Source organism: Triplophysa rosa, unplaced genomic scaffold (assembly GCF_024868665.1).
Source record: "Triplophysa rosa unplaced genomic scaffold, Trosa_1v2 scaffold7_ERROPOS2916172, whole genome shotgun sequence".
NCBI classification, from domain to species: Eukaryota; Metazoa; Chordata; class Actinopteri; order Cypriniformes; family Nemacheilidae; genus Triplophysa; species Triplophysa rosa.
In genome coordinates this window covers 46,278-60,548 of record NW_026634816.1, presented here as the reverse complement: position 1 = coordinate 60,548, position 14,271 = coordinate 46,278, and the positions used below count along the sequence as shown (strand labels likewise).

General features: G+C 36.2%; 2 protein-coding genes across 3 annotated transcripts in view; both read right to left on the bottom strand.

Moving 5' to 3' along the window:
- Nucleotides 1–870: 870 nt before the first annotated feature.
- On the bottom strand, nucleotides 871–7,932 carry LOC130551248 (scavenger receptor cysteine-rich type 1 protein M130-like). 2 transcript variants are annotated; one of them, XM_057328803.1, is made up of 16 exons: nucleotides 7,806–7,932; nucleotides 7,373–7,678; nucleotides 6,341–6,655; nucleotides 5,932–6,246; nucleotides 5,532–5,858; nucleotides 5,136–5,453; nucleotides 4,757–5,056; nucleotides 4,462–4,539; nucleotides 4,035–4,349; nucleotides 3,755–3,952; nucleotides 3,516–3,605; nucleotides 2,692–2,751; nucleotides 2,506–2,562; nucleotides 2,277–2,328; nucleotides 2,108–2,154; nucleotides 871–1,686 (listed from the first exon to the last, which is right to left on the bottom strand). In XM_057328803.1, the coding sequence occupies exons 1-15, from the start codon at nucleotides 7,861–7,863 to the stop codon at nucleotides 2,142–2,144; spliced, it is 2,802 nt and encodes a 933-aa protein (XP_057184786.1). In that variant the 5' UTR covers nucleotides 7,864–7,932; the 3' UTR covers nucleotides 871–1,686; nucleotides 2,108–2,141. The 2 variants fall into 2 exon arrangements, 1 of the variants encoding a protein (XP_057184786.1); XR_008962563.1 differs by lacking the exons at nucleotides 871–1,686; nucleotides 2,108–2,154 and having other exon boundaries at nucleotides 2,274–2,328; nucleotides 2,678–2,751.
- A 3,802-nt stretch (nucleotides 7,933–11,734) lies between these two features.
- Nucleotides 11,735–14,271, bottom strand: part of LOC130551243 (deleted in malignant brain tumors 1 protein-like) — a 29,901-nt gene continuing 27,364 nt past the window's right edge. The window contains exons 44-51 of the mRNA XM_057328797.1: nucleotides 14,136–14,225; nucleotides 13,533–13,595; nucleotides 13,346–13,402; nucleotides 13,149–13,226; nucleotides 12,978–13,037; nucleotides 12,789–12,836; nucleotides 12,542–12,601; nucleotides 11,735–12,402 (exon numbers count right to left, since the gene is read on the bottom strand). Of these exons, the coding sequence (XP_057184780.1) occupies nucleotides 12,353–12,402; nucleotides 12,542–12,601; nucleotides 12,789–12,836; nucleotides 12,978–13,037; nucleotides 13,149–13,226; nucleotides 13,346–13,402; nucleotides 13,533–13,595; nucleotides 14,136–14,225 (506 nt within the window). The 3' untranslated portion in view covers nucleotides 11,735–12,352. The remainder of the gene's footprint in view (nucleotides 12,403–12,541; nucleotides 12,602–12,788; nucleotides 12,837–12,977; nucleotides 13,038–13,148; nucleotides 13,227–13,345; nucleotides 13,403–13,532; nucleotides 13,596–14,135; nucleotides 14,226–14,271) is intronic.

Below are 14,271 nucleotides of genomic sequence, written 5' to 3'. Positions count from 1 at the left end.
CTGTTACCTTATTAGAGAGAAGAGAGGAAATCAACAAAGACATTCAGTGACAAATCACAGGAGCTTTACTGATTTTTACCATATTTATTAAAATAAGTCAGCACTGATAAACACGACTCCTCCTTCTCCTCATATGAACACTTCACTGGGCTGTTACATTTGAATTAAAGGCTAGATCAAATCAAAGTCCATGCAGGTACAGTATATAAATACAAACATTAATCACATTAATAACTGCTTAATGAGTTTAAAATGCTTTGAGTTTATAGAACCTTTAGTTCAGTTATAGAAATTATTCATTAGTTAATAGTTGGATACAGTACAAACATGAATGAAATACATTTTTTAATATTTGGTTTAATTATTGTAAAGACAAAGATTTAAAATAAACAGCATGTTAAAAATGTATTCATGCTCTGTGAGCATTGTTTACAATTACAGAGAGGGGCACTTTCTTTAAAAAGAAGGATAAGGAATACCTCAGACCTTAAAGAATTAATAAAACTAGGCAGAGACTACATGCTCATTATGTCAATAATAATTTCCACACTTAATCTGCGACAACCATTTTATAAACCAATATATAATTCCTGCAGAAGATAGCTGTAATACACACATTAATCAAGAGAAAACAAGTTGTTTTCCCTGCTTTTATTCATCTTTTTTTACTTTTAGTAGGCTATTTTATACAAAATCTGCTTCTGCTCTTATCTCCTGATGTAGTGCAAGTGTACAAAGAGTGAGTAGATGAGCAAGTAACTAACATAATTAACATTATTAATGAAACTGAGGGCACAGCATTCAATAAGAAGCAAATTATTTCAATAATAAATGTAATCTTTAATGAAAAGTTTGATATTACACAAATCCAAGTTATACAAGAGAACAAATAAATGTCTTTCTATTGGCATTTGTATTGTATCATTATTATAACAAACAAAATAGTAAGAAACAAAATTGTATATATCCAAGCGACAGCATTTTGATAATTTTGAGAAGAATTTCTAGATGTTGCAATATCCTAAAGACACAGGCACACACTGCCGCTGCCTTTTTCGTTGACCATTAATAAGGTTAATTCTAAATTACATTATTTATCAGTATTTTATTACAAACTTTGAAATCAGTATAAAATGAGATTAAAGGCTGAATACACTACAAGACTTTTGCTCAGATTTTTGCCCAGATTTTCAGTCTGGTGTTGTTGCAGAAAGTCGGCGCCATGGTCTGCAGATTTTATCACGTATTGAGAAGCCCAGTTTTTCTCTGCAAGTCTGCAAGTGATGTCTAGTTTTTTTTAAATCTGTTCAGATTTTTAAAAATTGTGTAGTGTTCCAGCCTTTAGATAATACAACACAAATTAAGATTATTTTTACTCCGATCTCTCTCCAACTCCAAATTACAAAACCAGTGAAATATATGATTATTTAATAGTTTCACAAAAGAGCATTATTATTGCTTTAAAAATAGGCTAACAATGAATACAAAAAATCTGCCACCGAAGAAAGATTTAAAAATATCACAAAAACACAATAAATGCATTTCCAAGTACTGAAGCAATATACGAAAACTCAAACTCCTCTGACCTCCAGTAACTTTATTATTATTTAATGAACAGAGGCATTGGTTCTGCTTATTGGGTCACAAACCCCCTCCCTTGCCCCTCATTTGGTTGGCTCCTCCACTCTGTTATTAAAAACAAAATCTTATTCGTGTTAAATTAGGTTATTTAAACCAACAAAGAATACACAAAGCTTAGAGTCAAGACCCAGGATAATGGCTACAAAATATTAAGTTTTGTAATATTTTAATTGTAATATTACTTTCAAACAGTAGCCACTATATTTAGACTATATTTCCTGTGAGCTTTTGATTTTCTATGCATTTTTTTATAAAAAACTGTCATATTTTCCTGTGCTGGTGTTTGTCTTTTAGCCAAATAATTCTGTCCAATAATTTTCGAATCTATTTCTTGTTCACATTTCATATTCCTGTATTACTTTGTGTGTTTTGTAATTTTGTAATAAAATCTCCAAAAATACAATTGGCAGACTAAACACTTTTTAACAAAAATTAAAAGGTAATCATAAGATAACAGGTTTCTTACATATGCACTGATATGTTCCACATCATCATACTCTTCATGAGCCTTCTCTGATACACATATAAAGAAAATCAGTTTGTTATACTTGACTTATTTTAAGGATCCAATTTTACTTAAGAGATATTTGATTACGGAGTACATGTGTAAAGTCAGATTATAAAATGCAGCTCACCCATTAAAGCTTGAGTTATTTTTTCCAAAAATGATGACATCATCATAATTCTCTGAAAGTAAACATACAAAATAATAATTCTAATGTTAAGCCAATAAATCGAACATATTACTGTAATAGTCTTAATACTATAAATCAAATAAATAAAACCATAGTTAAATATCAGAGTTATCTCCTGAGGTAAAATAATGGCAAGTAAATCCTGTCATTAGCCGACAAAGTCACTCACCATTTAGGTCACTGTCATTGGTAACACCATCATAATATTCAGTGTTGTGCTCTTTTGCTATAAAGGGCAAAAGGTAAGTTCAGCTTTATTAATTGTATTGTTTAAATACTTGCAAAGAATTTAAAGGATTGTTAAATGATTTTAGTTAATTAGTCAAAATGTAAATATTTACTTTTGTGCTCTAACCTGAGAGAGAGTCATCAGCATCTTCACACCCAGAATGCAGATCTTCGGAAATGAGACTCCCTGTTAAACAGTTAAAACGTTCTGATCGTAAAACTAAAACTGGATCACAGAGCACATGTGTTAAAACAAGAATATCTGTTGAACTAATCACTCAATTAAAAAACACTTTAATTTCCATGGTTTTTGTTCTGAGCTAATGATGTTTTCTATTAGCCCTCAAAGAACTTTAGATTTTATTAAAACATTATTTATACACATACAGTATACTGTAAGTACCCTAAAACTTTATTCTGCAAATCATCCTCACATGAAACCATTTCTCACTGCATTCCTGAAATATAGACAACAAGCAACAAATACACACACACGCACATGCACGCAGACACACGCACACGCACACACACACACACACACACACACACACACACATGCACGCAGACACACGCACACGCACACACGCACGCGCACACGCATGCACGCACACACACACACGCACGCACGCACACAAACACACAGACACACACACACACCTGTAAACATGCACCTGCAGCTCTGTGGTTTTGTGAGAGGAATTCTGTGGTTTGAAGCAGGAGGTTTAACAGAACTAACATCAGCTGTCTGATAGACTCTAAACTACAGATTCAACTCAATACAAACTCACAGACAACTCATAAACTTCACTGAATTACACACTTCACAAACATGACACTGACAAGAGACACTAGCTTTAAAAATTACACATCAGATTTGTTTTATTAAGACAGAATAACAATTAATACATGTACATATATAACCTTCAACACATTATAAACATGAAGACTCACCTCTCTGACTAAAGTGTTTGTGTTTGTGTCTGTGCTCAATCTCTTCATAAACTGCTTCAGTCTGAGTCCAGTGTCTCCTCTTAGAGAGAGCTGTGAGTGTAAAACACACAAACCTGCTGTCAGTTCATCACACATGACTGATGACACACTGAACAAGACTCTAGTAAGATTGATGTTGATGTCTGAGGTAGTTCAATAAGTCAGATGTGTTCTTGTATGTGATGTGTGGATGTGTGTACCTCTCCTCATCACTCTGTTGTGTTGAATCAGTATCAGCAGCGGCACTAAGAGCAGTAAGAGCAAAACTCCCAGAACAATCACAACCACTGGAGGAATGAAGAGAGACGCTGCTGGAGGAGTTTGAGAAGTCACTGGGCTCTTGTTAGTCTGAGATTGAGTTGTTGTTGTTGTTGTAGCAGTGGTGGACACAGACAAATCTGTGCATGGTAAAACAAAACACACACATTAAATAAACTGCTGGAATTATTATCCATTCATCACTCAGTGTTTTGTTCTCACCTGCACAGATGAGTTCAACATGTTCTTTGTGTGAGCAGTCAGTGTGTTTATTCAGGACGTGAGGACAGTCCCACAGGTGAATCTCAGTCCCTCTGCACTCGACTCTGTTCAGCCACACAACACCTTCACCAGCACCAAACGCTTCATTCCCATCAGCACTCAATGCTGCTCCACAACCCAGCTGCCTGCAGACCACCTGAGCATCTCTGATGTCCCACAGATCATCACAGACTGAACCCCACTCAGAGTTATGATACACCTCCAGCCTCCCAGAACACCTGCCTTTACCTCCACGCAGTCTGAGAGGAACATGACCTACATCACACACATCACACAGCATTTACAACAACACACTCATATTTGCATGTGAATTACATATACAGATATTTTTAATCTTTAAATATTTTAGTTTTTTATATAAACATACTTGAACATCGTCTGTGGTGAGGTGATGGTGAGGTAAAACATGTCAGACGACTCCGAGGATCTTCATGAATCACCTTCCCTGAAGAGAGAGAACAATTACAGTCACTAGTAATTTTAAAAATATGTCAGAGGATGTAATTATAATATTATAATATGATTTAATACAATAATGGAAGTAGCATTAGGGAATCAAATTTATCAAATCTCTTTAAATTAGACCCTTAATTAACGTATTACGCCCAAAAATAATATTAATAATAAAACATAAAAACAAGACAATTGAAATGTTCTCTTACCAGAGCAGTTAATTTTAGCCGCTTCACCTTCACTACAGTCGTTCGGTGCCCAGGATGAAGATGGACACTGCCATACAGTGGCGTCATGTGATCGACATTTAAGTTCATCCAACCAATTCCAAGACCTCAGTCCATCTGAAGAACTGGGTTCACTGGCAGATCTTCCACAGTTCAGCTCTTGACAGATCAGACTCGCTGTGTCTCTGTTCATCTGATTCCAGCAAACATTACCCCAGGATCCATTGTAGAAAACCTCCACATTCCCTTCACAGCCTTCACTTAACCTGATCTCTTTAAACGCTACAATAAAAAGGAAAATTAAAAAAAAGTGAAAATAGTACTAAATAATAGTACCACATTACTGCAGGTTAGTGTTTACCTGAGCACACGACTCCTACATCCTCCTTGTGCTTACAGTCATGATCTCCCCAGACCCGTGAAGAGCAGTTCCACAGAGACGTCTCATTCCCCTCACAGTTCACATCATCCAGCCATATGGGTCCAGAACCAGGACCAAACCAGGCTGGTACTGGCTGACCACTGAGAGCCACTCCACACTGCAGCTGTCTGCACACCACATGAGCATCTTTAATATCCCAGGAGTCATCACACACTGTCCCCCATGAGCCTTTGTGAAAAACCTCCAGCCTCCCTACACAATCTCCACCAGAACCCACCAACCTGATCCACCTCTCACCTGAGACACAGAAAGAGAAACAGTAAATATATAAGAATCATTTAGTTTGAAAATTACAGTAAATTCTGTCATTCTGACCAAGGCAGGTGATTGACAGGTGTTGTGTGGAGCTGCAGTTGAGAGTTTGTGGAGAGCTGCTGCAGTTCCTCAGATGATGTTCAGTCCCAGAGCACTTGAAGCCCATCACACACTCATGACTGTGTTCAGCGCTGGATGAAGAGGAGCCAGAGAAGTTCAGCACAGAGCCACAGCCCAGCTGTCTGCAGACCACAGAGGATTCAGTGACACTCCATGAGTCCAGCAGAACTCTCCTCCAGACCTGATCAATGTAAACTTCCAGCTCCCCCTCACAGTCTCTCTCTCCAGACAACCTCACACCACCATCATGAAGAGCCAGAGAGGAATCTGAGAACATATTAGATATTAATTATATGTCTTACATTCTCATCGTGTTATTGAGAGAGTGAAGTTGACTCACTAGAACAAATGACTCCAACATCTTGTTCATGAGAGTATTCAGCTCGACTCCATGAAGAGATTGAACATTGTGAGAGTTGTGTTTCATTCCCCTGACAATCAAACACATCAGCCCAGATTTCACCAGATCCCTCTCCAAACCAGTCCACTCCCACAACAGACACAGCAATCCCACAATTCATCTGTCTGCAGACAACACTGGCAGCTCTCATATTCATGCACCCATCACACACTGTGCCCCACTCGGTGAAATACTGACGCTCAACTCGACCAGAACAGAAATCAGAGCCGTTCACCAGTCTGAGGTCAGTGTAACCTGAACATAAAACCAAGACAAATATAAATATAACCTTAACTTTTAAAGTATGTTCTATATTCCTTAAAATATATTTAAATAAAAGATACTTAACCAGAACATATTAATCCTACTGTATCATCACTGGAGCAGTTGTGTTTGTGTGAAGGTGATATTAAACAGAATGAAGTGTGTGATTCATTTCCTCTACACTGAATGTCTTGTGTCCACACGGGTCCCTCTCCTTCACCAAAAGCATCTGCTCCCAGCCGCTGTACAGGAACCCCACAGTTCAGCTCTCTACACACAACCTCTGCATCCTGATCATCAAACGCAGCATCACACACTGTACCCCATCTTCCTCCAAAATACATCTCTACTCTCCCAGAGCACAAATGAGATCCATTAACAAGTCTAGGAACTTTGTGACCTGGTTTTGAATAAATAACAACAGATCATAAACAAACATTAAAAAAACATATGTAAATGTTTCTTGACTCCCACCTCCTCCCACCGCCGCAGACACATGGGTGGGCCTAATATTGCATTACCAAAACTAGACATAGGTATCTTTCAAAAGCTTAGAACCTCAGCTTTCTTACTTGTCCCATCAGTTTTGCATTTATGTTACACAAAATAACATAAAATCATAAATCATATTTGATTTCATATTTATATCACACAAACTCAAGAAAATAGATTCATATATAAAATGAAAGCTTTCACTTTCAAGAACAGGACTGTATACTTCACTGATCTAACACTTTAGAATAACACAACATAACAGAGTAAATGTGAAGTTATTGTCAAATCGGTAAAACAATACCGTTTTTTTTATTTATATGTCGGTAGAGCACTCTTAAATTCAGCTATGCCTAATTCTGTACAAAATGAAAAGTATGCAGCAGAGCTGAGAAGACTAATAGTGCAAGAAGGTCCTTAAATGTACCTAATATGTTTATTGTTATTTTACAAATGTAAAGATTTTTGAATGTTAATATCAATAAAAACGTAAAATACTGGTAGCTACATAATTATTGTAACCATTCAAACTATTTGAATTTCGTTTGACAAAATAATTATTGTATTAGTATTAGTCATTTAATATTATTCATGTAATAACAGGATAATATTTGCAGAAGCTAACCTGAACAGATGACTCCAGCATCATACATATGACCACAGGCATTAACACCCCATCCTTTTGTACTACAGTTCTTTAGTGTAGACTCTGATCCGATACAGTCAATATCATCCATCCAGATCTGTCCTGATCCTGGTCCAAAGTAAGCAACACCAACAGAATCTCCACAGCCCAGCTCTCTACACACCACTGCAGCATCTGTCAGATCCCAACCAACATCACCGCACACTGTTCCCCACTGACCATCATGAAGAACCTCCACTCGACCAGCACAAGGACTGCCACCATTCACCAACCTCACATTCACATCTGATACATGTGAAACAGGGTTAAAAAAACATATTAGAGAAAAATAAATGTTTCATTTAAGATTTATAAGTATCAACTGTTTAGTTTTAATGCATAGTATTTATTTTGTTTCGAAGTGTGTACTTACCAGCAGTGATGGTCATTACTACAGAGGACAGTAAAGTGAGTGTGAGACAGATCTCCATAATCCTCTACTGTACACACAGTCTGATTGAGAATAATGAGAAGTCCGTGTAAAGTTCTCCACTGTTCCCTCATAGACTGAACATACTGGATCATTACAACCCCCCTACAGAGAGAGAGAGAGAGAGAGAGAGAGAGAGAGAGAGAGAGAGAGAGAGAGAGAGAGAGACCAATCACACTCTCTGTTACCTTATTAGAATTAACAAAGGAAATCATCAAACAACTTGAGTGACAAATCAGAAGAGATATTTGTGATTTTCTCCATATATATCAGCAGAACGTCAGCGCTGATGAACGAGACTCCTCCCTCCATGTTCAGAGGAGACAAACACCTGCAAGATTGAAGATAAATTTACACCCAATAAATTATAGTAATCAAACCCTCCAGTATCTATTCAACATCAAATCCTGTCATGTGCAGGAAACTATATGATCCCTTCACACACCGTCACACACTTTAAAACACACACTCAGATACTGTATGTACCTATACCTATACTGTACACCTTTCATAAATGTGAATGAAATATATTAAACATTTAAGAATAAAATAGTAAATGGATATTTCTATTCTGTTTAATTTAATCATTTTAAATTATTAGTAATATAAAAATAAAGCATAAAACAAAATCAACAATATCTATAATAAAATCAATAAAATAAAATAAAATATCTTGCATAACTAAAAAAGCACTTCTATATAAAACCAATCAATCATGTCTACAGAAAATATCTATGTTATTTGAAGCAGCATTTACAGTTTATGCCCATTCAGTATTGTAATGTTTTATGTATCCGCTAGATGGCAGTTATAGAACTGTCAATCAAGCATCAGTTCATGTTGTCATGTGACTACATAAAGAATCTTCACTGTCTAAGTTTAATGTAGATTTTTGCTCAAACAATTACTTTGAAAGATCAATGAATAAGCCATGATTTCCTCATGTTAACAGTGTTCATCCTCCAAAGAGTTTTGGAAAACATTGTAAAGATGTCAGGAAAGAGCCAGTGGTGGCATGAAAGTACAAAGTCATAAAGCTTCAAACTACAGGAGCTGGGCATAGATGAATTAGAGATCATGAGAGAAAATTAGTGAGTTTGTCCTTCATGAATTTATTGGATTGTTGGAAGTTTTAAGCCTGGTCATTGGACAGTCAGTATATCCCCGCCCTCGGGCTGACACATACGTCATGGAAAGAGTTTATGAGCTTATGTCAAATTATCCTGCTTAATTTTATGTGACTTTAGGCTGCACAATCAAACCCATCACCCATGTTTATTGATTTTTTATACATTTTTATATGAGCCCTATAGCATAAGGCCTCTCAAACAAGACTTCAATGAAAGTTCCATGTTTGTGATTGTAGGTACAAAATTGTTATGACTCAAATTTGTGGCCTTTTGGTGATTTTTTTTTTTTTTCATTTTGAAGCCAAAACCAATTCTTGGCGATAACTGGCCAGGGACTCTTGCGAGTCATAATCTGCTCATGGTCTATATAAAATCTCTACAGCAGCAATTCTCAACACACTTTCCTAGAATAAAGGGAGACTGTATACAACTTCATTATTATTATAAAGCTTTTTTTGCGGCATTGCAGAAACTAAATGTGTTCTCACTCTCTAGCAGAATAAAAATAACATATATTACTGGTTAAATAACATTAATAAGCAGCTCAAATGCCACCGTGAGACTGATTTATTTACTCTCTACTGCCGCCATGCGCTCATGACTGGAACAACGGCACACAACACTGATGAACGCGCTTCAAACATCACGCGTGTAAAAGCTCGCTGTGTGCGCAGCCTCGGTGCGTGAATGTATAAAAACTGGTCATTAAAACAGAAAAGAGTAAATCTAGCATATAAGAAGCGAACTGTCCGGCTTTTGCCATAACACGTGAGTATTAAATGTTTGATTTAGATTAGTAGCCTACGTCATCCCTGCTCATGAAACAGCCCCTTGAAGCAGCAAACTTCGGTAAATGTTTCACAGTACTTTAAATGACCGAAAAGTAGATTTCCATTGAATTAACATCGTAAAAATATTTTTGCACATGGTGCTCATACACAAAGCCACGAGAAAGAATATGGTTTAAGAGACAAGTGTTTGTAATGGTTAGGAGAGTTATGTTTTATTAATTATATCACCTTTCTGCAGACCACAAATATTTCAGTGAAACTCCAGCAGAACTCTCCTCCAGACCTGATGGATGTAAACGTCCACCTCACAATCTCTCTCTCCAGACAACCGCACACGACCACCATGAAGATCAAGAGCCCAAAACACTTCAACACAGATGTCCGGGGAGGTTCACGGGTCTTAAGAGAAGTGCTCACCAGTATTTCAGTAGGCTACATTTTCAGTATCTTGTTTTTTTATTTAAAATATTTTGCCAGTTTGACTTTTAAAAGATTCTGTTTGTTCACAAATAAAGTAAAGAAACTCCAAAATTATGTTAAAGAATATTTTTTATTAAATTTTAATTACGGTTGCAACCGTCCCTGCGGAGTGTTGCAACTGTCCTCTGTTATGGGGTCAGTTGCAACATTTGAATTTGTCTGTTCAAGTATAAATTGTTTGTATATTATCATACATACGCATGTTACAGCAGTGTAGGTGAGTAGCTGACATATGTGGGTTTAACATATAAAACATTTGGCTTTCTACTAAAAACAGTCTCTGAGAGAAGGAAATACAAAAAGTGTTTAACCCCCAGACAAATTTTAACCACTGACACATTTTACCCCACTCGACCTCTATTTCATTATTATTTTAAAACTCTTTAAAAATCCTCAACTGACATAACCTGCGTCTCATTGGACTTCTTACAGTTTCATCCGGTATATAATAGCACACGTGATCTTTATATGCAGATACAGTGTCTCCAGTCATGAGTCTCAGATTGTGCAACAGCTCCATCTACACACTGAAATTAAGATCAGACACTTAAAAGTAATACGACTAGTTAAATAACATTTATAATCGGCAATTTACACTCTACTGCCATCATGCGCTCATGACTGGAACAACAGCACACAACACTCTGATCTCACACATGAACGCGCTCCAAACTTCACGCGCGTCAAACTCCACTGTATGGGCAATATATGAGAAGTTTCTTAAATATATAAAACTGTTCATTGAAACAGAACTGGGAAAACTATCATTCGTTTGTGAGTTACCGTCTGTGATTGTTTGCACATTTTGTATCAGACGTAACGTTAAGGAGTCAATCGATGTCTTGTTTTTGATTAATAATGTCTGAAGTCATTCGTACGTCATCATTGTGCTCGGGTAAGTGCTTTGTTGTTGTCGTCAATGGTCAATGTTAAGTCTTTTAAAACCTTTAAAAAGGCAAAAACTAGAGGCTGGATTTAAAGAAAACACGTTTAAAAAGATGTTGCACATGGCGGTTCATCATATGATTAGTTTCTAATGACAGTTAAGAGATTTGATTGTTTGTTTTGTGCTATAATAGCGAGTTTAGTGTTTAAACTCCTTATAATTAAGCATAGTTAATAATCACAAAACGTCGTTCTAACAATATTTGTAACTTATCATGTTAAATACAAACGGCAACAGTTTTAATATGTTCTTATATGCTGATGTTTTGTTGCCTTTAAACTTCTGTACCTTGGCTGTATTTAGAGAACATAATCTTACATGTACTCGTGCAACAAATCTGATGATGGATCTCAAGCACTACTCAAAATCTCACCCAATATTAACATTAATTTGTATTGATAAAACCACATTTCTGATCTGTGTCTTCAGCTCCCACAAGACCCTGCTCTTCCAAAGCAAACATAAGAGTCTAAAGATCACGAGAGGATAAAGAAGAAGCTGACAGGATAAAGAGAGGTGAGAAAAGAACAAATGTACTATTTACATAATCACATCCAGTAGATTAGTTTTTGCACGTAAGGTATTTATTTAAAGAAAAGCCATTATGTCAAGCACATACACTTTACTCTTTCAATTTTTGGCAAAAGGCTGATGTATGTTTTATTGTGCTTGTCTTTGTAGGAATTCTTGAAAGACAAAACTCAGAGTCTCTACAATACAAGGAACAGAAATGTCTACATGTGACTGTTTTCTAGTTTTTCTCCGCGCTCATGTTAACAGGTTAGAGCGTTCACACAGCCCATTGAAGCAGCACATGCTCGTGCAGCAGGAGCAGTGTTGAAGCATTAGTTTATATGATAAAAACTAAAGCCATTATTCTGTACAATATGAAACTATTTGACATTTCATTTATGCTCTTGTCTAAAATAGCATTAATAATAAAATAAAAGTTCAAATACTAAAGACAATTTTTTCCTACATTTGCAAAGCATGTGATTTTCAATACAAACATATTTGAAATATCATAAAAACATAAGGCACTGTAGTTTAAGTGATAAAATTCGATCACTTAAACTCCTCGTAGCTCCTGAAGCTGCTGGTAATGTGATTTTATGACATGAGACAGTGGGTGTGGTCATTGAGTCATACAGCCTGTCCCACATTGAGTGACTCCTCCCCCACATCGTCATAGTCTGTTGTGTAAAAAACCACATTCACATTGTTTTGTGTTAAATGCATAAAGATGTAAAGCCAATTTAAAGAAGGGTTTTTAAATAGACATTATAAAGATGTAACTTAGAATATACATATTTTACTGAAATTAAAACCTACCCAACAGGTTTGTCACATCTTCTCTGTCATTCTTCACATCATCATACTCCGCGTGAACTCCTGATGAAATCACATGACATGGAAAATATATTTTATAGAACTACATTGTGTTTCGTAATGTAATGTTATTATATACTATGTATATGTCATTTTTTTCGTGTGTTGTGGACACATCTTCCTTTCTGAGTCTAATTGAGTACACTTGATAAACTCACCTGTGTGTCTGTTCTGTTGCTGTGTAACTTACCTATTAGATCTTGAAAGTTCTGTCCGTTAATGACGTCATCATAATTCTCTGGAGTGTCCGCGTACATAACAGATCAACACAAACCATCAGAATGACAAACTGCCAATTAACCTGCATTTTATCAGTATTATTGAGAATCACTGCTATGATCTTTGTTAAATAAACAGCCTACAAATAAAGTAAAACCACCTTTTTCAAGATCAAAGTTCTGTCCCGTGATGACATCATCATACTTCTCCAGTGTGTTTTCTACAAATGTGAAATAAGACACACGTCATCATACTCGCAGAGCTATAAAGTAAATTTTCCTTTATGCACAGACTTTATATTTCATCCTAATCCAGAATAACAGAACTGCACCTGTCTCACTGTCCGCTTTTAATCCATCAGTGATGACATCATCATAGTATTCTGCTGGGACTTTTTTCACCATCTCTTCTACATCAACACAGAACATGGTTGACAACAAAACAGTAAATGACGTCTTGTAGGTATAAGTCCATGACAATAAAAAAAATCAAAATGAACAAATGAGATCAGTCAATAAAGTCACAGACCTTTCAGGTCACTGCCATTGATGACATCATCATAATATTCAATATTATATTTTTTATCTAAAAAGATAAAAACATGACACTTAAACTGTTTAGTGTTGTGGATTGTAGTGTTGTTATATGATACATATACTGTATATACTAAATTTGTGAATCAAATGAGCTGTTTGTCAATCCACAGTCTTCTAACCTGAGAGAAAGTCATCTTCAACATCTTCATACCCAGAATACTGTTCTTCAGACATGAGACTCCCTGTTAAAGTGAAGCAGAACACTCAGAAACATGTTGATCATTACAAACAGCCTGAAACTGAATTAACTTTAAATCACAGAAAACGTGTTAAATATGAATCCATTTCTCAGTCGACTCAGAAATATCGGCAGGAAGAAAACAAACACGCATTGCACATACAGTATATTTACAAGCATATAAACCCCCTCCACATTAGCCTCCAAAAATAATCACAGGATGACACACAAACCCACACACACACACACCTGTACACATGCACCTGCAGCTCTGTGGTTTTGTGAGAGGAATTCTGTGGTTTGAAGCAGGAGGTTTAACAGAACTAACATCAGCTGTCTGATCGACTCTAAACTACACATTCATCTCAATACAAACTGACAGACAACCCATAAACTTACACTGAATTACACACTTCACAAACATGACACTGACAAGAGACACTAGCTTTAATAATTACACATCAGATTTGTTTTATTAAGACAGAATAACAATTAATACATGTACATATATAACCTTCAACACATTATAAACATAAAGACTCACCTCTCTGACTAAAGTGTTTGTGTTTGTGTCTGTGCTCAATCTCTTCATAAACTGCTTCAGTCTGAGTCCAGTGTCTCCTCTTAGAGAGAGCTGTGAGTGTAAAACACACAAACCTGCTGTCAGTTCATCACACATG

Excerpts from the sequence above, each read along its gene's own strand:
- LOC130551248 (XM_057328803.1), bottom strand. The coding sequence starts at position 7,863 with ATGGAGATCTGTCTCACACTCACTTTACTGTCCTCTGTAGTAATGACC. Across the intron at positions 5,859-5,931 it reads TGTTGGAGTCATTTGTTCTA|ATTCCTCTCTGGCTCTTCAT; the intron begins GTGAGTCAACTT and ends ATATGTTCTCAG. Across the intron at positions 2,329-2,505 it reads CAATGACAGTGACCTAAATG|AGAATTATGATGATGTCATC; the intron begins GTGAGTGACTTT and ends GTTTACTTTCAG.